The sequence below is a fragment of the Halichoeres trimaculatus genome, unplaced genomic scaffold, assembly GCF_033239565.1.
Source record: "Halichoeres trimaculatus isolate MK-OKI-2021-1 unplaced genomic scaffold, fHalTri1.1 fHalTri1_scaffold_10, whole genome shotgun sequence".
Lineage (NCBI taxonomy): Eukaryota > Metazoa > Chordata > Actinopteri > Labriformes > Labridae > Halichoeres > Halichoeres trimaculatus.
Window position 1 is genome coordinate 7,280,730 of NW_027437187.1, and position 22,819 is coordinate 7,303,548.

Here is a 22,819-nt window from a genome sequence, read left to right on the forward strand (position 1 = left end):
CATTTAAGAAAACAAAAGTAAGAAAGAGTATAGAAAGTGCAAAAAAAAAGTCCATAAGAAATTAGATGACGACATCCCGTCCACCACTCGTCCACCACTCTCCAGCCCAGCCAGTCTCCACCTCCACAGGGTCCAGGACTGAGCCTCCCCAGAAGTCTGTTCAGTCTCTTTCTCCTGGATCCTGTTTGCTCACAGCAGGCGAAGCTCCTCCAATGTGGCGCCTGCGTCCGATGTCAGCTCCGTCAGGCACGTCCATGAACAGCACGATGCCGCTGGGTTAGCACAGCTAGCTCGTCCATCCCCCGGAGATAGATCCCACGTTCCCAACAAGGATGGATGGAAGGACAGGTCCACGTCGTCACCTCCCAGCTCACATCCGAGAACCAGCACGTCGTCCTCACCTCCTCCTCCTCAGCTCGAGGGAAATCATCAAGCCCTACACCAGTTAGCATTGACATGCTACAGGCTGCTAACAGCTAATTTTGCATGTAAACAATGCAGCCATGGTTACATGTAGGATCTCCAGACAAACACAGGAGAAAAGTAGTAAAAAAATATCGCCGAAGCCACAAAAAGTTTGGTGTCCGTGACCGACAATGAACCATACAAAGTGATGATCCACTCCAAATACAAAGATTACGAAAAAGAGACAAAAAAATTACAAGAAACGGACAAAGACGAGAGAGCTGCCGCAACAGGCAGCTACTTGGGTAGCGCCTCTAAAGGTAAAGCATTGATGTTTATGGCATCAAAACCCACATCATCAAGTTAAGAAATAAAATATTATGAATATACTTTGAAATTATATTCATTATACAGTTCATGGGCAACATACAGAGGAGTAGCTCCTTGGCGCCATCTACCACTCTGGAGGTGCAGAAAATGTATTGTATTTCCAAATCAGCTCAGTTTGCACTTTTTTTTTAGGGGTGACAGAAACAATCAATATGCGATACCTATATCAAGATCTTTTGTTTGATGATATCAAAATCGGGATGTATTGTTGAAAAAATGGTGTGTGTTTTTTTCCCCCAAATTCAAAGTCTTCAACTTAGTCTTTGTTTATAAACTGGATTGGAAAAAAGTTTCCACTTTTCTCCAGCAGAGGGTGAAATGTTTCTCTCTGACTCATATGATGTGCATTTTATGAAAAAATATGGCAACTGATTTAGTCTGTAGACATTATTAGGGATGGGTACTTCTCACATTTGAAACGATACAGCACCGATGCCCAGTACCTGGCAATCGGTATCTGTACTCAACTCAACGATACCAATTTTTGGTACTTTTTTGTTTATTTGGTAAAAAAAATATTGTTTTGTTCAATGTTTTTTTTTTTTTCCAATTTCACATATTAATTCTTTAAAATATAACCTTGTGTTGTGTTCGCTGTGTTCATGTCCAGCATGGAAAATCACCTACTCTTCCACTCCCTCACAGCCACAAGGATGTGCTGAGGTACCTAAGTCATCCCCAGACATCATCATCATCATCATTTAATTTTTCACATGGCCTGGTGTTAAAAAAACAAACTAAAAATTGTAAATATTGACGAACCACATTTTAAACTGAATCTGCACCCAAAAAATTGTAATAGAATCAAATCACGACAACAGCATATCGTCCCAGCCCTAATTTCTATCTCAACAAAAATAGCAATATTAAGAGTTAAAATATTGATACATTATCACAAGTCAAAGTATCGTGCTGTATGGATATTTTTCACACCTCTATGCCCTATAGCTGTACTTGAAGCCCTTGTCACTTCCAATATGGCCGCCATTGCCAATTTGCTTGAAAAATCTGTTCAGAAACACATGGGTTACGTTGGGAGACTACGTCTATTAATCATACAGTTTATGTTTATCACATGGTTCAGGCTGGAAGTTAAATCATTTGGAAACTTAACAAACCAAATAAATATGAGTGGAAGAAAAGAACATGGACACAAGCTTGAGCAGTTCCCAAGTCTTAATAAAAAGGCAAATAATGGACTTTCATCGATTTTATTTGAAGCAACAACAGCTACAGCTCTGCTCCTTACAGGTGAAAACACAGTACACTAAAGTATCAGAAACAGGACAGTCCACTGCTGGTACCAGATGCTGATGGGCTGTTATCTTGTTTCCATATTTATTCCAGCCACAATGTTTCAAGCAAGAGACGAGTTAATCAATGAATTTAGCAAAATTATTTCAGTTAATAACCCCGCTGGAAAGACAGAGGCAGGTGGCCCCCACGCGTTGTGTACACCATGTGATGTCACACCTGCTTTAGTTCAGATTGCCCTTCCTCCTGACATCTTTACTCTGTATCTCCTTGACATTTCTTTTGCATGAACCTCTCTGTCTCTCTTAACCTGTGTGAAAGCAATGTCCCCCCAGACAAAATGTCATGGGTCAAAGGTTTCAGTTTCAGTTCCTGACAGGCTCCTCCTGTGGCTTTGCCAAACCAGGCTTGTCCTGTCTTGCCTGAGGAGCAGATGTGTCGGCCTGAAAGGCCAGACAGAGAACTTAAATTACCCAAACACCCTCAGCTGCAGTCTCAGTCCCTGGTCTTCGCACTGGCTAAACATTGCAGTGATTCTCCAGCAAACGCCACATTAGAGGTTCAAACTTCACACAACACACTTCACAGACACTACAGTGAGTTTAAGATAGGGCTGCCACGATTAGTCGACATAATCGACTACGTCGACGATAAAAATTCATCGACGCAAATTTTAATAGTCGACGCGTCGTATTATTGTTTTCATTGTCGTTGTCACTTAGTGAAACCAAATACCAGGGGGTAATACTCATTCGTAACGTCAGTTCACAGCATGAGGTGCTGTGTTATTGGATACTTTTATGGGAAAAGATCACTAATTTCGTGAGGAATATTGATGAGGAGAAATCTGCACTTCCACAGAGCGCTGTGCGCTGACGGAGGCTCTGCATCTCCGGCTTGGACAGCCTGACAGCTCCCGGAGTTTAGCGTCTGATAACGTGATTTAGAGAGTCTCCTTCACTCTCTGTTACAGACAGATTTTCAGGATCTGAGTCACAAACTAGTGTAAAAACTCCCCTAACTTTTGAAAAGAGAGGACATTTATCTGATGGATCTCTCACTCGCAAGCTCACACTGCACCGGTAACACTCAGCGGGGAGGAGGAGGGGCGGAGTGCGCATGAGCGAAATAGCGCATGTAGAGAAACGAAACTAAACGCGTTGTCATGGAGAGCTGGGAGAGAGTCACCCCTAAATTCCACCGCAAGCGCAGCGGAGAGCCGTGGTCTTGCTCCGATTGTCAAACCTCACTGGAAGCAGCGCGCTGCGCAGCGCTGCTCCGCTCAATCTGGAGGGGGAGGGCTGGTCCTCGGAGAGTCACAGGCTCTCGTATGAATAGCGATATCACACGATCATCATCCACTCCCATAACTTTTGATATGTCAGTCCACACCTTGTCCTTTCTGCCTGTATCCTTATGAAAGGATATTTGGGATCATACAGAATTTTGAACTTATCCACTTCCAAGATCAGCTTCTCTTCATCCATGCCTTTGTGTTGCGTCTAGGACCCTCCAACCGACTGTTTACCTAATGCACGTGCCTTCAGATGTGGCATATGCTATAACATATGGGGGAAAGTTACGTTTGAGAGTCCGTGCATTGTGTTTTATTTGGAATCTTTCGGGTATTTTACGCAGTGACTTCCTGTCTAGTGCCTTCTTATCGACAGTGTAAATTCACTGTCGATAAGAAAGCACTAAGCGAAAGTGCTCCGCAGTACATTTCAAGTGCGCTGCGCTGCGCGGCGCTTGCGGTGGAATTTAGAGGTCAGACGGGATCATACAGAGAGCAAAGCCCCGATAAACAAATAAACATTAGAAAACAAGCCCAAAGTCACTAATAAGCGGTCTGTCCAACACTGCGTACAACTTCATTTCCCTGTTACCTGCTTCATTCATTTTGAGATTTTTTTTGTATAGTGCCTACTTATACTTTTTTATGTCATCATGAATGAAATAAAGATAAACAAACAAACATTACACAAGGCTGACCAATCAGAGGCGAGAACCTAAGTCTGGGTAAATGCAGTGAAAATGCAACACACAGGTTGAATTATAAAGGTCTGCACATTTTAAAGGCCAAATTAGGTTGAAACATGAAATAATCGTGATTAATCGACTAATCGAAAAAATAATCGATAGATTAGTCGACTATAAAAATAATCGTTTGTGGCAGCCCTAGTTTAAGAAGCATTATTTAACAGCTCTACAGTGAGTCAGCAGCATTTGGTCTGAAAAACTTCTCAGAAGTTAACATCTACTAAACAAAATGTGCACAGCAGCTTTACAGATGTTTGCTCAGCTGAATGAAGGATCTGTGGTTTGAAGTGACCGGCTTGTTTGTCTCACAGAGTCCCACGTCGTGATGATGCTTCACTCTGTCACTGCAGTAGCCTGAGCCCCTGAGGGCAGGTTTGTCCCAATTAGCCTCCCCAGTTGAGCTTTAATTAAGTATTGGTTCCACACAACATGTGGAAGCGAAGTCTGTAAATAGACTAATGACATGAACGTCAATGATGGATGGGTGGCTGACCCTTCCAGCTAATCCCTGCTGTTTCTCTTCCTCTCACTGTGAGCCATCTCAGGATATTTCCAGAGCTCGGTTTGATCATCACTCAGCCTCTAACCATGTTCCACTTTGTCCTATTTCTCTACTCAGTCCCTGCTGCTATACGTTTTTTGTCGGATGTTAAAAATGTGCAGGTATTTCCTGAATATTTTACAGCGGTTTAACTCTAAAGAACATATAAACATGTCTTTATCTCCACAAAAACGTATGAAGCAGGGATGATGATGACTGTTTAATTCAAATTTAAAAAATGACTAGTTCATGTGATTATGATCGTTCTTTGCTGCACTGTGAGGCTCAGAACTGAAGAAAACAACAGAGACTTCTGCAGCCAAAGAGTTCCGGGGCGGGGGGTTACATGCCACATTTGCTTTGTAATCAGGTATGTATACCATTCACAATTGAACAATTTGGTGCTCTGTGGCTGGCAATCGGTATTGATACTCAATGGTACCAATATTCAGTACTTTTGTGTGTGTTTATGTAGTAATAAATATTAATATGTGTCATAATAAAATCCTAAAGTTTTTCAGTTAAACATATTAATTCTTCAATTTAAAAACTTGCAAAGCTGGGTTCATGTTCAGTACTGAAAATTGTCTTCTCTTCCACTCCCTCGCAGTCATAGGGATGCATTCAGGTACCCAAAGATGATGCCTTTTGTTTTTACATGAATCGGTACTCTGCACTACAGACAGAATTTGGTCAGTTACTATAAAGTGGCACGGTGGCGCAACGGTTGGCACTGCAGCCTCAAAGCAAAAAGGAGTTCGTATGTTCTCCATGTGCATGCGTGGGTTCTCTCCTGGTACTCCGGCTTCCTCCCACAGTCCAAAAACATGCTCATCAAGTTAATTGGTGATTCTAAATTGTCCATAGGTGTGAGCGTGTGTGAATGGTTGTCTGTCTATGTGTCAGCCCTGCGATTGACTGGTGACCAGTCCAGGGTGTACCCCGCCTCTCGCCCAATGACAGCTGGGATAGGCTCCAGCCACCTGCGACCCTGAACAGGATAAGTGGTTCAGAAAATGAATCAATGAATGAGGTTATGAGGCGCTACACACTGGGGGCTATCAGACTATCCAGTCAGGGACGCAGAGCCTCCGTCAGTGCACAACACCGTCAGGGTTGTGGAGATATTTCCTCATCAATGTTCCTCATGTATGAGTTTATTGATCTTTTTCCATAAAAGAATCCAATAACACAACACCTCATTTATTTGAAATAAAAGTTGCTCCTGACTAAAACTCACAGGACCAGCCTATATGAACAAGTGTCAACTTAAAGTGCAGTCTGAAAAATACAGTATTAAGATTTAGGGATGCACGATATTATCGGTACAATATTGGTATCAGCTGATAAAAACTTAAAAACACGTTTATTGGTATTGGCAGATATGAAAATTTCTGTCGATATGCACAGCCGATAAGGTGCTTTTCAGTTAGGATTATTATTATTTTCCATCTGAAATATAAGCTCCTTAAATAAAATGTAGCACTTCATTTATTTGCACTGCAGAGCTCTGTGTCTGTCACCAGGTTGTTACAGTAGCTCTACAATAATCAAATGCAACTTGGTTATGTTTAAAAATGTATTGTACATTTAAAGTTCATGTGATGTAAAGAAATTATTTTTCTGTATTTCAATACTGAATGTCTTGAGTTTGAAAAAATAATACATTTCTTATTTATGGTCAAATCAAACGTTTTTTGTCTTGTTTTATGTGTGTTTCTTAAACAAATAAGACCGTCACAATTAGAGTAACATATAAATTCCAGTACAGGATAGACTCAGCTTTCTTTACAGTGAAAAAAACAAACAACATTGTGATTATCGGTATCAGTATCGGCCAAAAGGGGTTTCGATATATCGGCATATCGGATATCGGCAAAAATCCAATATCGTGCATCCCTATTGAGATTTAGAATGAACAGAGCAGACCGTACATGGAGCTGTACTGTTTCTTAATGAGAAATGCAGGGTCTGTTTTGTGTGTTTTTGTTTACACCTGCAAACGTGTCTGGTCTACGTGAAGTCACCTGATATTTGTTTTTCAGGGGACTAGGATTAGACCCAAACAGTGATTACAGACAGAGATGCTCTTTTGGTTGTGGCCTACTTTGAGAAATTTGCTTGCTCATATCTTCTAAGATGTTTTCATCACTGTAAGCTTGTCTGTGATTTGTAATGCATTTTGCCTAAAGCCTCAAGAAATTCAAGATAAAAGTTTTCTTAACAGGAGAATCATCACATTAACAAATAAATGCAGATTCTAAATAAAACGGCAACAGCTGGTGAACCAGGAACCTCCTACCTACTGATGCTCACTTCCTGACCTGTAGTTTTAAACTTACATGGACAGTGTTGACTGTAATGCCGTATCTTTTAACTAAGCTGCATTTAGCTCTAAAAACCAAACTTAAAAATGGTCCCAATGGTCTTCCCCTGGGATTCCTCACATTCCTCCCTCTCTTTCTCCCAATTCTGTCCTCCCCCCTTCTCTCACTCTCTGCCCCGGGGCAGCAGCTGGCCCCCTAACATCCTGACAAGCCTACAAACTAGCACCCAACAACAAAAAAGGCAAAATGCAAACACACACACACACACACACACACACACACACACACACACACACACACACACACACACACACACACACACACACACACGGATCACAGGCATGTGTGAGGCCTGGACCAGAGAGTGTGAAATGAGACATCTGGGGAACATACAGGCATGAAAAGAGGGAACAGCAGAGCCTGAGTGACAGACACACAAACGCTGGATGTGAGAGAAATAGTGTTTGGTTGTGACAGGAGAGAATTCTCCATTGTTGAGGCTAAATGGCTCAGACAGGGGGGGGGGCAAAGGTCAGTGTTTGGCCAAAGATAAGGATCTGCAAGTCCAGCGTAGTCCATAGACGAGTCAGAATCTAACCTAAACTGTGTCAGCGCTGATTCTGTAAGCTGAGGTCATGCTAGGCCAGCTAAGGGACACAGCCCACTTTCCTCTGGTTTTTAATTTTGTTAAATTAAAGAGACGGTGTTCTGCTGGGATCCACTGAGCCTGAGACTAAATCTGACAGAATCAGCACGTGCTGGGTCGCGGCAGACATGTGCATCTCAAAATAGAGATGCAGAGAAGCGGAGGAGAACGGAGAGGAAGAATGAGTAAAAAGAGGGAGAGACTCGCCTACAGTGGTCTGACCGAGCATGCATCAACACGCACATGTGCACAGCTCCATCCATACATGCACGTGCACACTGACAGAGTGGCCTGTGCCGAGTGTGGTGCCCCGGGGCAGAGAGCGGTCTTTATGGAGAGGATTTGTAACCAGGCTTCTGTCCTGCAATAACAAAGAGGCATGGATGGTTTCATGCATACTAAACTGACCACAGCTGTAGGAGAGGGTGCAGCCTGAAGATGCTGAGCTAAACGTTTTGATATTACTCTCTGACTTTCAGCTGACCTGTTTCCAGCCCAGGAAAGGTCAAAATTTTGAGACCTGGGGCTGATTTTTGTACTTGAGGTTTGTATTTATTAAAGTATCCATCTAACAGCTTGTCTCCATTAGTTTATAAGAGGGGACAAAGAATATGCTGTTGTTGAGGTTAGGGATGGGTACCCAATTAGGTACTGACCAAATTCTTTTAAGTACCGGGTACCGATTCACGTAAAACTAAAAGTAGGGGTGATTCTATCAAAGTTTTCTGGCCGATCGCCGATCTTCAAAAAGCCTGACCAGCGATACCGATTTAGGCCGATACCGATTTTTATTCTATATTTTTTTTACAACTGGCAGCATATACCTTCAATGTTCCAATCTTATTTTATTGAAAATCATTGTACAATATTTGTGAAACAAGAAAATCTTTATGTTTTAGCTTAAAAAAACAATAACGTATCCTGAGTTTTAGGTCTCAGAGCAAAAAGCACCAATGGCTGGCTGTCAGACCTTTCCAAAGGTTTTTAAGATCAGTTTCATATGTCAGGATGGGCTGATCACCAAACCCCTGAAGTTCAGGAAATGGGCACGTTGGTGCAAGTTTAACCAAAAGGTATCATGTTTAGGTACCTAAATGCATCCTTGTGACTGTGAAGGAGTAGAAAAGTAGGCAATTTTCCATGCTGGACATGGACACAGCATTACACAGTTATAAACTGAAGAGTAAATATGGTAAGTTAGAAAAAATTATATTTCATTGTGAAACATAATGAAATTTTTTACCACATAAACACAAAAAAGTACAGAGAAGTGGTACCGTTAAGTACCAGTATCGATTGCCAGGAACCGGGCATCGGTACCGTATTGTTTCAAATGTGAAAGGTACCCATCCCTAGTTGACATTCTGTGTCCCTGTAGAGTAGAATCAAGTGAAGTTTTAATTTGTAATCACTGCCCTCACTTTAAATCATAATCAGCTTTATTTTTGAAATAATAGAGCAATGATAGTTAAAAAGAATATTCAAACAGTCATTAAAGTAAAGAAATTGAATCGCTCATATGACCATGGCCTTGTCCTGTCTGCAGCAGATTGCAGTTTAATGCAGGATGCAGGAGCTATTATGCGTCAATTTCACAAAAATACAGGCCAAGAAGGACAGGAAGTTGTGCATGGAAACCATCCAAAATGCCCAGTCACTTTCAAAATAAAACAAACCGTGTCCAAACCAGATCCTATTCAACTTGACTACAGCAACCAACTGACATAATGAACAGAGTCAGACCAGGAGCCAACAGGTTGGGGGGTTTACAGCCAAAACAAGAACAAGAAGACGTTCAAAAATGGATTGGGAAGTGTGGGAACTCCTTCGAAAAAGTAAAAGGGGTGTAGTGCAAACTCTGTAAGGTTAGGATACCATATCACAAGCCATCAACAACTATGCACAGCCATGTGAGAGTGAGGCATGCTGTAGAAAGTGCAGCGCTGTCTGCAGATCAGTCATAGGCTTCGTCCCCCAAGAAGTAAGTTTGACGATCGAAGTGCAGAGGATAACAGCCCTCTCCCTCTTTGTCATGTTGGCAGGATTAGAATAGAATAGAATAGAATAGAATAGAATAGAATAGAATAGAATATCTTTTGACACCAACCACGACCAACGACCAACACCACATCAGTGTATTTCAGACCCCTGTAGACTGTTAACCTAGAAAATAACATCAGACCCTGACATGAAGCTGTATCATTTATTATCTGCACCCTTGGGTGGCTCAGCAAAGTAGCCCACACGTCACTCCCAGTAGCCACCTCCCCTGGAGGCTGTGGAGAGCTGCAGGGACACTCACAGGCTGGATGGGACTAATCCTTTTAACATGCTCTGGGTTTGCCAAGGGTTCATCTCCACAATGGGCCTGCCAGATAATGTGTCCAGTATCTGTGATCTGAAGCTTTATCTGAGGACTGGAATGACACTGAGTAGTGAATGTAAGCTTCCAGTCAAGAGTAACTCACTTGTAGGGGCTGACAATACCAGACAAATAACCCCTTTTATCAAGAGCTGAGGGGCAGCAGAGCTCAGAAAAAAGGGCAAATTCTGAGGAGCCTGGAACAATCACGTCGCAGCTCCAAAAACATGAAGATGAGATTTTCTAGAAAAAACTTCTTCAATCTTGTTTGGTAACTCTGAACTTGCCTCCCAGCCCTGACTTGTCGTGTCGAGGAGCACAGATGGAACTAATGACATTAAGAATGGCTCCTTTCCAGTGAAGCGCTCGAGTAAACCGTGTTGTTGAGACACATCTATTGACACACCTGTAAATATTTCATCGTTGCAGGAGGCATCTGTCTCTCCTGAAAATGTGGTAGTTTTTGATTTTGATAAAGAGTGATCTTTTGTTTATTATTCAAAGCTCACTGTAGATTTTTACTCATAAACTCCATAAAACTCTGGACCTATAGCTTACAGACAAAGGGGATATTAAAGAGATTAAATATTTCTGAGATTTTATTACTCTACTTTTTTAAATTTATTTACCACTGACTCCTAAAATATACCTATCCTATACATTACTTGATATGAGCGGCATTCAACTGGTCAGTCCTGAAAAATTTCTTGTTTCTAGTTATCTAAAGACAAAATGAGGTCTGAATTGCTTGTAACAAGTAAAAAATCTGCCAATGGAACAAGAGAAATTTGCTTGACACTTTGTTCAAAACTAGAATAGCGCTTAATTTAAGTAACTTTTCTCTTGTTTCATTGGCAGATTCTTTTTACTTGTTGCAAGCAATTCAGACCTAATATTTGTCTTTGGATAACTTGAAACAGGACATTTTTCTGGAGTAGTCACTTGAATGTGGCTTATATGAAGTTTAAAAAGGCATTTTCTAGTGAAAATAAGACAAAAAAAAACTTGATAAAGTTTAATTTTTTTCAGTGCCCAGACTTGCGAAGCTCTGATGTTTACCTGTTATCACTCTTAAAACAAAATATAGACTGTTCAGACACAGGTTACATGCTGGGAAGCTACGAGCTGAAAATCCCCACAAGTCACAACTTCTATTGAGGCGATGTCCACACATAGCCTGGTTCCTGGGAAACCATATATTTTTATATCTTAAGGCCTGTCATCCACACTTGACCGCAGTTTTACTTCACTGAACAACGTTTTCTGAAAACTCTGGCCGAAGTGAAGATTTTGGAAAGCGCTGGTTTCATTGTTTCGTGTGGACGCAGAAAACAGAGTTTTTAGGTCTCAAAAATCACAGCTGAATGATGGGGGCTCATTTTGATTGGCTGGCACGGGTTTTATGTCTGAAAAACAGCCAAATACGGGTTTGGAACACCTTGAGCCGCACTTATCGGCGGATTTGCCCGCTGTGTTTGGATTAAAGTATTTTTAAAAACGAATGAGAGGGGGAAAAAATAAACTACGTGTGGACAAGGTCTTAGACCGCCATCAAGGAAATCCATGGCTAGCAGAACATTTGGTTTGATAAAGTGTATGTTAGTTTGTTTGCACCAAACTATGACTGTTGTGATTTAACATGTATATTTGTTCTCTGTTATGCAGAAATTTCACTTCACTGCTGGATTTACAGGGTGAAGGCTGAAATGTAATTATTGTAGTTGGTTAATGCTTTTGATAATGTCCATAATCTGAGGTTATATCTAAAGATTTTTCTCCTTTAAACTCCATCAGCAGGATTTGGGCAACATTACAGACCAAGCCACAGGAAGGACAATGTTTAGCACAACACAGAGAAAGCTGGAAGTGTGTGAAGATTGAGAGAAGTGAAATCCAGAATGAGGAACTACAGTTAACCACCAAATAACACGTGCTAATGTTCTGTGACTGTGGTTGTGACTGATGATTTAACAGAGACTTTGTCACATTACCCACCACAGTCTGAAACAGTGACTGCAGCCAAAACTCTAATTCAGGGTCATTGTGATGAAGTGGATACTGGGGGAATTCAAGACTGAGTGGGATCATTTTCATGCAGACTGGCCAATACACAGAAAAGTGTGTGTGTGTTTGCGTGAGTAAATGTGTGTGCTCGGTGTGTATTAACGCATCTGGTTAAGCTGGCAGATTAACCAGACCAAAGCCTTCCTTCACTCACTCCCTTCTGTAAGGTCACTAGGCAAGGCGGTCAATCTTAAGCCTGTCAGACCGTCTTATCTAGATACACACACACACTGCATGGTGTTTTTACACACATACACACACAAACACACACACACACACACACACACACACACACAAAGCTCAGAGGCTTAGGAAGGTACGACAACAACAGAATGCACGACAGGACAAACAGGCAAACCATCTTCTGTTGTGCCCGACCTGGAGGCAGACAGAGAAACTGAGTCAGTGAGCAAAAAACAACTTGATGCTTATTTGAGTTAAAGCTCAGCAAACACTTTCCTTCCTGTTTAGTCCACAGAGATAGATAAATGAGTTTGATGAATGAAATACCAAAAACTTGCCCTCTGCACTAAAATCATTTAGAACAGCTTTAAGTGGAAATTTTGCAGATTTTACCAGTGATGAAACTGCAGGTCAGGATGAGACAAAACTGTGACAAACACAGTGTGTCAAGATAAAAGCACAGGTAGGGATAGGTACCAAATGAGGTACTTTTATGGGTATTGACCGAAATCTGTCAAAAGTACCGGGTACTGATTCACGTAAAATCAAAAGGTACCATGTTTAGGTACCTAAATGCATCCTTGTGGCTGCGAGGGAGTGGAACAGTAAGCAATTTCCCATGCTGGACCTGAACACAGTATTTCCAGTAGAGGTAGACCGATATATTGGCCGGCCGATATATTAGCCGGCTGATATATCGGGCCGATATTTGGACATTTGTCTCTATCGGCCATCGGCCGTATTTTCTCTTAAAAAGCCGATTTTTGATCCGTTGTATAAAATGACGCAATTTTTGATCAGGCACAAAAAAGATGAGCACCTCAAACTTGTGGAACCACTTGGATACATTACATACTTTTGTTCAAATTATATTAATAAGTTTAAATTTCTTTTTTGACATTTTAAGAAGAGTGTGAATGTTTACTACTGCTTGTTACATTGTGTGTTTACTCAGACAAAATATTTCATTGTTTTGAAAGCTGAATAAATGTTCAGAGGACTGGACACAACTTGTTGTAATAGATTTCTTTTAGTTGCTCAGAAATTGCTGCGTTTCACAAAAATGTGATAAATATATATTTATTTTACAATCTGCCTGAATATCAAATTGGAAAAATCGGCTATGCATATCGGCATCGGCTGCCCAAATTTGGAAAGCATCGGCATAGGCATCGGCCCCCAAAAAACCCATATCGGTCGACCTCTAATTTCCAGGACATATACTGGTGAACAAATATGTTTTACTAAAGAAAAAAAAAGTTTTATTATTAAAAAATATGCTAAAAGACACAAATTAAACACAAAAAAGTACCGCAAATTGGTACTGTTGAGTACCAGTACCGTATCGCAGGGGAAGCCAACCTGTGGCTCACGAGCCGCATGTAGCTCTTTGCCTTTCAGTGTGTGGCTCTTCAATCCATTCATAAATATATACATAAAGCTATGAGTAGTGGTGTGCCGATCAATCTAAAATATTGATATGCTAATGCCAATGTTGGGTTCAGTATTGATCAATGTTTGGGTGTACAGGTTGATACTTCAGTTTCAGTTTCTCTTGTCTAGTACAAAATTCAAACATACAAACAAAAAAATTGGAGGTTTTTTGATTTTCATTTTGTGTCATTTCATTTATGCGTGAGAGGAAGTGACCACGGGTGTGATGTGGCTCTTTGTAGTACCACAGTCATTTTTGTGGCTCTTGGTTTCTGACTGGTTGGCCACCCCTGCTGTATCGTCAAATGTGAAAGGTACCCATCCCTAAGCATAGGAAGTAAATGTTCAAAAATTTGTTGAAACATATTACAACCCAGCTTTCTTAAAGATATCCCTGCTGTGTGAGATGCTTGATTCTGATTTATCAACACCCCTTAGCAATCCCTTGAAGACAGTAATCAATTTTCCCTTTCGCAACACCAGAGGCAAAGTGACCCTAGGTAAAGAGTTCAGACAGACTTTGCCTCTGCTTGTTGACACCTCAGACCGTAAGGTGGGCGAAACTGCTAGTTTCCAATAGCATCTTATTGGTAAACAATGAAGCTAAAACATTAGTTTCTGTTAGCGTGCTAATTTGTGTAGCTACCACACACCAGTCTGGTGGCCCCACTTTCATGGTTCTACAAACATCTGAGTCAGTACCGCAAAATATATGATATCATTTCAACCCAACCAGAAATTTAAATAAAGCCATCAACTCCCAAAAGAGGTTTCTCTGAACCAGTTTTGGTTCAACAGTTTCATGTTTGAATTCTACTTTCAAACACTTAGTCAAAGAATAAACCTTCTGAAAACATAGCCATAAGAAGAAGAGTGCATGATTACAACTATTGGAAGCCAGTGTAACATAACAAGCATCAGATCAACCCTTAAGCAGAGTCCCTGATGCAGCTCACAGCTCTGCCTGCGTGAAAACCTCTGATGTGCTCTCGTCTGGAGTGGCTTTGGTAAAGGGAGGCAGTGAGGCTGTGAAGTACTGGCCTTGTTACATATCAGAAGCAGCATGAAGCCGGCATTGCTTCCTCTCTCCTCCCAGCCCCCTTCAGTTCTCATCTGACACACAGTTCTGTTCAGCTCTCTGCACTTCTGCTGATCCTTCCTGGAGGTCCTATTCAATCTGCAAGCTGGACAAAAGAACCAGGAAGCAGCTTTTTCCCCCAAGAGAGAGATGGATTGAAGACTTGGACAGAGGAAAAGTAAAGCTCAAGGAGAAATCCACCAGAAGAGCAGTCAGATGGAGCAACTAAGTCAAACCACATGGTCCTCTGGCAACAGGGCCCAGAGAGCACAGTTCTTCGACTTAGCTCAGAAATTTGGATAAGATGTTAAGCCCTCGCTGTTAGACATTGTACCCAAACATGCCATTTATCATGGTGCCCCGACAAATCCAGTCCTTGGCTTTCTTTTAATCAGCTCTCTGCATCACTGATCAATTCATCACAATATTGTCAGCTCTGGATTACAATGATTCACATCAGGAGCATATTAAAAATCTAATTTAACAGACTCCTCTTCTGTGAATAAGCATCACTCTCTTACTCAGGACAGTTGACCCTCATTTGTGGATGGAGGTCTAAATGTCATGGCCATGCTTTTACTCTTCACCCCTGTTCCCAAAAGGTTAAGTTAAAGATAAATTAAACAGTTTATAAACCCTTCATTTTGTTAGAAATTGTCCGATGTGACATGTTCAACGTTGAAACTGAACTTTAACTGTCTGATGCAGAATGAGCAAATGCTGGTAAACTGGGACACAGACACGTTTACCACTGGGTTGCATCACCTCCTCTCTTCTCAGTAAATGTTTAGGAATCCAGAAGACCTGTTCCTTGAGTTTTCAAAGTAAAATGTTGTCTCAGTCCGGCCTTGAAATAAGATATGTGGAGAATGCTGTTTGAAGATGTATTGTATGGATGGCAGCGGACGTTACTGGGATGAGTTTGAGAGAGGTTGCTGTTTTCAGAATCAGGTTTACATTTGTTTTTCTCCCTGTGTTAAAGTTGTTAACCAAATTCTTGGCTGCAGTGTTAAACTGTCCTCATATACGATTGTTTACTGAAGCCATCTTGAGCCCATGCAGTGACTCCCCTTACAGGGCGACGTCTGTTGTTAATGCACAGCCGACAGAGGGCCATCCAGTATGGTAGGTTGGCAATGTACATTTTGTACAGAGAGATCTCCAGATATTTTGAGTGTTTTATAATTATAAACTCATATTTTCCTCATGCAGTCTCTCATAGAGTGTAGAACAGCTCACTATCTTGAGTTACAAAAGACTTGACCTCCTTCAAATATGCTTCTTATACCCAGATACATGCTGCTGTAATAGGCTCTGAAAGCAAACAGGGGTCTACCTGGGACTAGCAAGGTGTTCCCTATGAAGTGGGCGGTAAGTGTGCGCCTGTGGAAAATAAGTGGCTAGGCCACACTTTAAAATGAGATTATCAGCACCAGTGTAGGTTATTTCTAAATGCTACCTCTTAGCTTCCCAATCCGAGTTGGTCGAGCAGGACCAGACTGATTTACGGCACGTCTAAGTCTCTATGACAACACCACATGAGCTGACAAATTTTAGCAGTGAGGATGGAGATCAGTGTTTTTCTCTGCTGAAAACAATTTCTGTGATTAATTTTGTAGTAATGGTGGACACTGGAGCCTAACTGTCAGACAGAGAAAAGGACAGAAGAGCAGAAGAAAGATAAACAGAAAAGAGATAGAGCACAAGTTAGAGGCTAAAGAGCTAAGCTTATTCCAACCCACAGTCAGCAGTTATTCTGCAGTGGTCTGTTCAAACTTGAGAGTCTATAAATAAAATGAAGAGTGAGGTTATGTTAGCTCAGATTGGTAGATGACTTACAGGACATAACCAGGATTCACTAACGCTACACATTACAGACATGTCTCAGAGTACCGGGCTGTGGCTAGCGCTAAACATAACCAGCTACTAAACAATAATACAAACTGGAAAAATTTTGCTTATTGTCACATTTCAAACAGCAGGGCAACATAATTGTTGATAAATACCTCACACTGTTATGCTGTATCCAGTAAAAAAAGTTGTTTTGAACAAAGAAAAGTATAGTTTATTGTAAGCATGATGTTTTTTTTCATTCAGAATAGCTTTAACAATTTCAATAGGACCAAGAAAGAAAATTTAATACTGTTGTTGATTTTAGGCTCTGAGCTGAAGATGTCACTAAAAATGTTGGTGTTCTTTAAGGTCAGTGCAACCTCTTGTGTTTGCATTTATCCATCAATAGCACATTCAGATAGTCATAAAAAGTAAAGCTGAATTATGAACTTAACTTATTTTCTGCTTCAGGTTCTAGCTTCAGAACTTTGTCTCCATTAAAACAGTTTCCCCATTAAACCTGCAGCGATAAAAACTCTCCAGTATAGCTGGATGTTATTACAGTCAATCCATCCAACAAGTGTTTCTCCGAGATGTATTAGAGCTCATGTTTCAACTGGTCTCACCTCTGCTATCCCTCTTCCTCCGCATTGCAGTTGTGCTCACAGTTACCACAGCCTCTCCAAGCTAAACAAAGATCAGAATACTCCTGTGATTGGCCCTTCAGAGTAGATTTTTTTCAGGCTCATTTGTCACAATAGTAAAACAAGATGAACACGGCCTCTAAGCAAAGTTTCACAAGGCCTTTTTTTCAATCAAATACTTAAAGTTACCGAGACAGAATCAAACTGTTTTTATGGCCTACAAATGACTTGTTCAAATGTCTTTTTGTTCATAATAAACTTCTAGTATTGTTTCAGCTCTAAGTCGTGTGGATTTCTTCATTTATACCAGCAGAAAAGCAATCATGAGGACCAGACAGAGATGATAATACAGTCATCTGAAGTGACCCTGCGGGTGTCAAGTTCAGGCTACAGGAAGCACTTCTGGCGGCAAACGCTGCTGAATATGAACGAGTCACCTACAGGCATCAGTCCAGTCAGCTCATACTTCACCATCTGTCTCCTCCGAATCTGCCGCAGAACAATACTGGACCCCTCACTGTCACATTTATCCACAGTGTCAAGTAAAGCAGGGCTGTGGCCAGCCTTTGGCCTGTCTCATGATGAACATCCAGCTGGATGCTGCTCAAATCAGAAAACAATCGGCTTTTCACTTTGTTCCCTCTCCATGTCATTGTTGATCAGAGTCAAATGGATAAACTTTGCAGCCATTTTTTCTGCTGGTTCTGAGTTAATAACATATATATAATTATATTTTTTAATGTTGTATGCATTGTAAGTACAGTATTTATATATGCCACATTATGACGTTCCACCAGACCAGGAGGGAAGAAAAAACAATGTGAAAGGCTCAGTACAGAAGTCCCTCAAGGCCTGGTTTCACTGTTGGCAGGTCTGGTGTAGTTATCTACGCAGAGCACCCTTTGTAAAAAACTAAAACTAGCCGGCTTTGAAAATGAAAAATCACCTCAGTTGTCACTGCCTCCACCTTTGGAAAATAACATTTTCTGGGTTACAAACGTCGTTTCCCATGAGCACTATCACTATGTTATAAAGACTTGACTCCTGCCAAGATGTGCATTTGTTTTGGGATCAAATGAATGGAAAGCAGACCTTCTACTTTCCTTTGTTCAAGCCAACTTTTTATTTAATTGTAAGCAACAGGTTAATGTATCTTATATGTGGTTATGAAGCACTATTGTTTGATATATGACCTTTTTAGCCGAAGAGTCTTTGAGCCTTCTGAACAATCTGTTTATCGTCCATGTCACAGTTATAATGAAGCTATTTCCTCACAGCTTTCACTGCTGAGAGCTTCAGTGGTGAGCCAAAGACCCCTCTCCCTCTTATCCCCATCTTTAGCGCTCCTTTGCTGCTCACAATTGTTGAAGTAAAATTTGGATCAGCTGGGGTATGCAGGACTGAGAGCCAAGAAGGCTGGAGAAGAGAGACAGAGAGGCCCATATGTGAGAACCTGAAACAGGATCCAGTTGATTGTGGATTTCTCTCCCAAGCCATCACTGGGCTGTCTTCATCTGCCAACAGCTCCTCTCTCACAGTACTCACTGAACAGGACGGCTGGGTGTCACTTTGTTTAAACGCTGTGGTTTTAGAGCTAAAAGGAAAGTTTTGGAACCATTAGAGCAAAAATATGTACCAGTATTTCTTCTCTTTTCGAGAGCGACACACTAGGAATAGTATCATTGAGCCGTGAAAAGTGCTACGTCTGTGTCAAAAACATTATTACCCAATTCAACATCAAAGTTCGTACTCAGAAATCTAGGTTGTTTATCAAACGGAAGTGAGAAGTTCAATTCTGACAGCTGGAAACCTCTGAGGGACCTCCACATCAAAATCAATATCCTTTCATCCACACCAGAGCACCCATTAACATAAAGCACTGTTCAATATGTCAATAAGGAGCCCATGTGAGACTACAGCCTGCAGGTTCTGATCCAGGACTTAGAAATGCCATAGACAACTGCGATCACGCTAACCCAACACGAGGACAGAAGAAATGAAGATGATTACAAAAATATTTCAGAGTTTTTTGGAATAATATTATATTTTATATATTCACTAAGATAGGCATTTAGTTCCATTCATTTAGCCTGAGTAAACGTTCTTTTAACTCTGACATACTTTAAGCAGCTTAAAAAGTAGGGCTCGGACAATATGCTATTCTTGTGATCCTTCGATATTTACGAATTTTGGTTTGCTTTTTCAACACCAAACCATGTGAAAAAGTTAAATGATGATGATGATGTCTACTATATCAGGAGCAGTATTTTCCCCATAAAATGCACATCATGCGAGTCAGAGAGAAACATTGACCCCTCCACTAGAGAAAAGTGGAAACTTCCTCCAATACAGTTTAAAAACAAAGACTGAAATGAAGAATTTGAATTTGAAAAAAAGGTGGGTTTTTTTTTTTTTTTTTTTTTTTTTACAAAGAATCCTGATTTTGATAATGTCACACTAAAATTCACTTTTTCTTCTCCCACCCCTAATGAAAATGTCCTGTTGTTCTGTAGTCGACAATGAATCAAATTCTGCAGAAGTCTGACAGGATCCCAACCATTTACGAGTAACTGATGTTCTGGAGGAAATAGTGACTGTGCTAACTGGAGACCTTCAGCTGAATGTGTCAATGATTGTCAGCTGACAGTCAGCAGTTAACAGGGTCACACTTCACGCTGAAACACCAGAGGAATCTGTAGCTGTGAGTTATTAAAAAATGGGTCTGTATCGGCCTCAGTTAACCAGGTCTGACTACAAATAAGTCATATTAACTGATGAAACTCTGAATTCAGTTTTTACTTTGAGGAGTTTATGAAAAAGAGCAAAACAATCCTAAAACAAAAAATCATCAATACTCTGATAGATTTAGAGCAGTTCTCTGTACGTAGTTTTCTGGATCCCTTATTCTGACTCAGGTCTTGAACTCAGCGGTCTGTGTACTCGTCTTTTGGATGGTTTCTAGTTAATTGACACAAGTTTTTGTCTTCATATTTGATAGTCTGTGGATGTTCACAGATAGTGTAGCCATAAAGTCGATCTTCGTTCCCACCCTCACCTATGGTCATGAGCTTTGGGTAGTGACCGAAAGAACAAGATCGCGGGTACAAGCGGCCGAAATGAGCTTCCTCCGTAGGGTGGCCGGGCTCTCCCTTAGAGATAGGGTGAGAAGCTCGGCTATCCGGGAGGAGCTCGGAGTAGAGCCGCTGCTCCTCCGCGTTGAGAGGAGCCAGATGAGGTGGCTCGGGCATCTGGTACGGATGCCTCCCGGACGCCTCCCTGGTGAGGTGTTCAGGGCACGTCCCACCGGGAGGAGACCCCGGGGCAGACCCAGGACACGCTGGGGAGACTACGTCTCTCGGCTGGCCTGGGAACGCATCGGGATCCCCCGGGAAGAGCTGGCTGAAGTGGCTAGGGAGAGGGAAGTCTGGGCTTCTCTGCTTAGGCTGCTGCCCCCGCGACCCGACCTCAGATAAGCGGAAGAAGATGGATGGATGGATGCGTGTTCAGACTCCTCTCTGATGTGTACTTTGGATCTGTCCACCATCATCAATCTTCAAAGTGAAGTATCTCTAGGTAAAAATTGTGGGTTTTGGTGGTTGCATCTTTGCGTTGCTTGACAAACCATTGTAGTCCCCAGAACTTCAGTTGCCAGAATGTGCACACAGTCATTGTGTTTTTAGGATGGCCCAGAGGCATCCATAGCCCAGCTTCCTGTACAACATGACCTTTAAATATATCTGTCCTGATATACAGCAGAGCATCTGCCCATCCATACCCCTCCTTCTGTAACACTTCTAGCCACCAGAGGTTTGACTCAACCTCAGCAACAGTCGATCCAACGTCCAACAGCTCACTTCCCTGACTGAATGACCTGAAACATGCAGATGTGTTTCTGTTCCTAGGGGCTACAAAGACATTCCCCTGGGGGACATTGTGGGAATCCAGCTGTCACAAGAGACAGTGCCACATGCGCACATTCTTCTCTGCTGAAAAACAGCGCAGACGTTTCAACAGCCAGGCTGCAGAGCGCACCAAGACTGCGCACACATCGCATTTTTTAGCTGTCAACCTGTCATCCTGAGCAGCTGAGTGCGATGGATGCAGCTCGTGCTCTGCTCCTTTTAACCTGCGCTCATGGCCTCCAATCACACAAAACACACTCAGGTGAGAGGGCAGAGAAAGACATGCAGGTGACAGGTGTGCACACACACACAGAAACACACTCACACACACACACACACACACATACACATCATCACCCATTAGTGAAGTAAACGTTGGTTTTTCAGACTTACCTACAACCATTAATGTAAACTCAAACCCTCGTTTGACCGACTTCCGATACACCTGGTTGGGGAGGTTGGCGAAGCCCACATAGCCCTCCAGGTTCCTCTGCTGAGAGATAAACACACATAAACATCCGTTTTGTTAAAGCAGAGGCACAGAGCAAGAATATCAGCAGAGCTTATAAAACCATCCTGTAATGACATAAACAAAGATAAGTCCTCTTCAACACAAACAAATGTGGTTACTAAGGTGGTTTACAGAAGTGTACACATACAGCAGTAAAATGTTAAGCTGCACTCAGACCCACAGTCATGAGCAGACAATTAGTGCGTACGCTGTCCTGCGGGGATGAAACCCTTTTGAAGTGAAGTGCAGCTGAGATAAATACTAGAGTGGTAGAGGTAAAGGAAGGTGTTTCAAAGGGAGCAAAACGTGAGGGCAGGCAGCTTAAAAGACAGCAATAACAGGGAGGAAAGAGGAGGTGATGACAACCCTCAGGGCCTCCGTCCAACAGGCAAACGGAAGCAGAAGAGCATGAAGGGATGCCGGTCAGTTTGTAAAGCAGGAAAGGATATGAAGAAAATGTCCCTACGTGTTGAATCATGGTGAAGGAAGCGTCTCTCAGACCAGATCACAGCCCGCACTCTCTCTTCACCACAGGTTTGCTTTTCCTCCCTTCCTCCCCTCTCCATCTCCCTCTGCCTCCCGCTAACTCCCAGCATGCTGTCAGATAACCACCCTCGCCCAATCCCTGTGCACAGCCCTGCACGCTACGTGAGGCAAACACAATCGATTGCTGGCGAGCAGCCTGGCTGTACAGCCTGGCTGTGAGCGGCCTCTCAGGCTCTGTCATGCATGGAACAGATGAGGGAGAGCCACTCTGTGTTCATGGGTTTACTGTAACAGGAGGTCTGACCCCCTGGCTGATCCAACAGTGAATGAATGAATGAACACTTCCCCTGACATTGGAGCACCCACCACTACGGCATTTCATTTTGTTCATTTGTGGTGCTGCATTTCCTGCAAGCCAACGACGAGCTTGTACCAAGAAAAAGCAGACCCATGCTCCAACTGTGAACACCACAGAGGTGATCCTGAACACAGGTCCACCAGCAGCCAAACTTAGTGAGCATCGTTGTGACATCTTTTCCGAGTCATGTCGAGCTGTTTGATCCATCTGTTTTCTTGGAAGCTCGAGTATGGTGAACTGTCACATTTGCATGGGGATGGGCACCTTTCACATTTAAAACGATACAGTACCGATGCCGGTAACTGGCAATCAGTATAAGTATAAGTACTCAACGGTACCAACTTTTGGTACTTTTGTGTGT

At 42.0% G+C, this 22,819-nt stretch overlaps 2 protein-coding genes across 3 annotated transcripts in view; both read right to left on the minus strand.

Annotated features, from left to right (window-relative positions):
- LOC141796179 (NACHT, LRR and PYD domains-containing protein 12-like) overlaps positions 1 to 22,819 on the minus strand; it is a 600,880-nt gene that overhangs the window by 237,160 nt on the left and 340,901 nt on the right. The gene's annotated exons all lie outside the window — the stretch shown is intronic.
- Positions 1 to 22,819, minus strand: part of LOC141796049 (septin-7-like) — a 64,676-nt gene that overhangs the window by 33,618 nt on the left and 8,239 nt on the right. Inside the window, exon 2 of one of the 2 annotated variants that reach the window (XM_074676934.1) lies at positions 21,497 to 21,593. In XM_074676934.1, the coding sequence (XP_074533035.1) occupies positions 21,497 to 21,593 (97 nt within the window). Of the gene's footprint in view, positions 1 to 21,496; positions 21,597 to 22,819 lie in introns of both variants that reach the window. The other variant, XM_074676933.1, reaches the window with a different exon arrangement.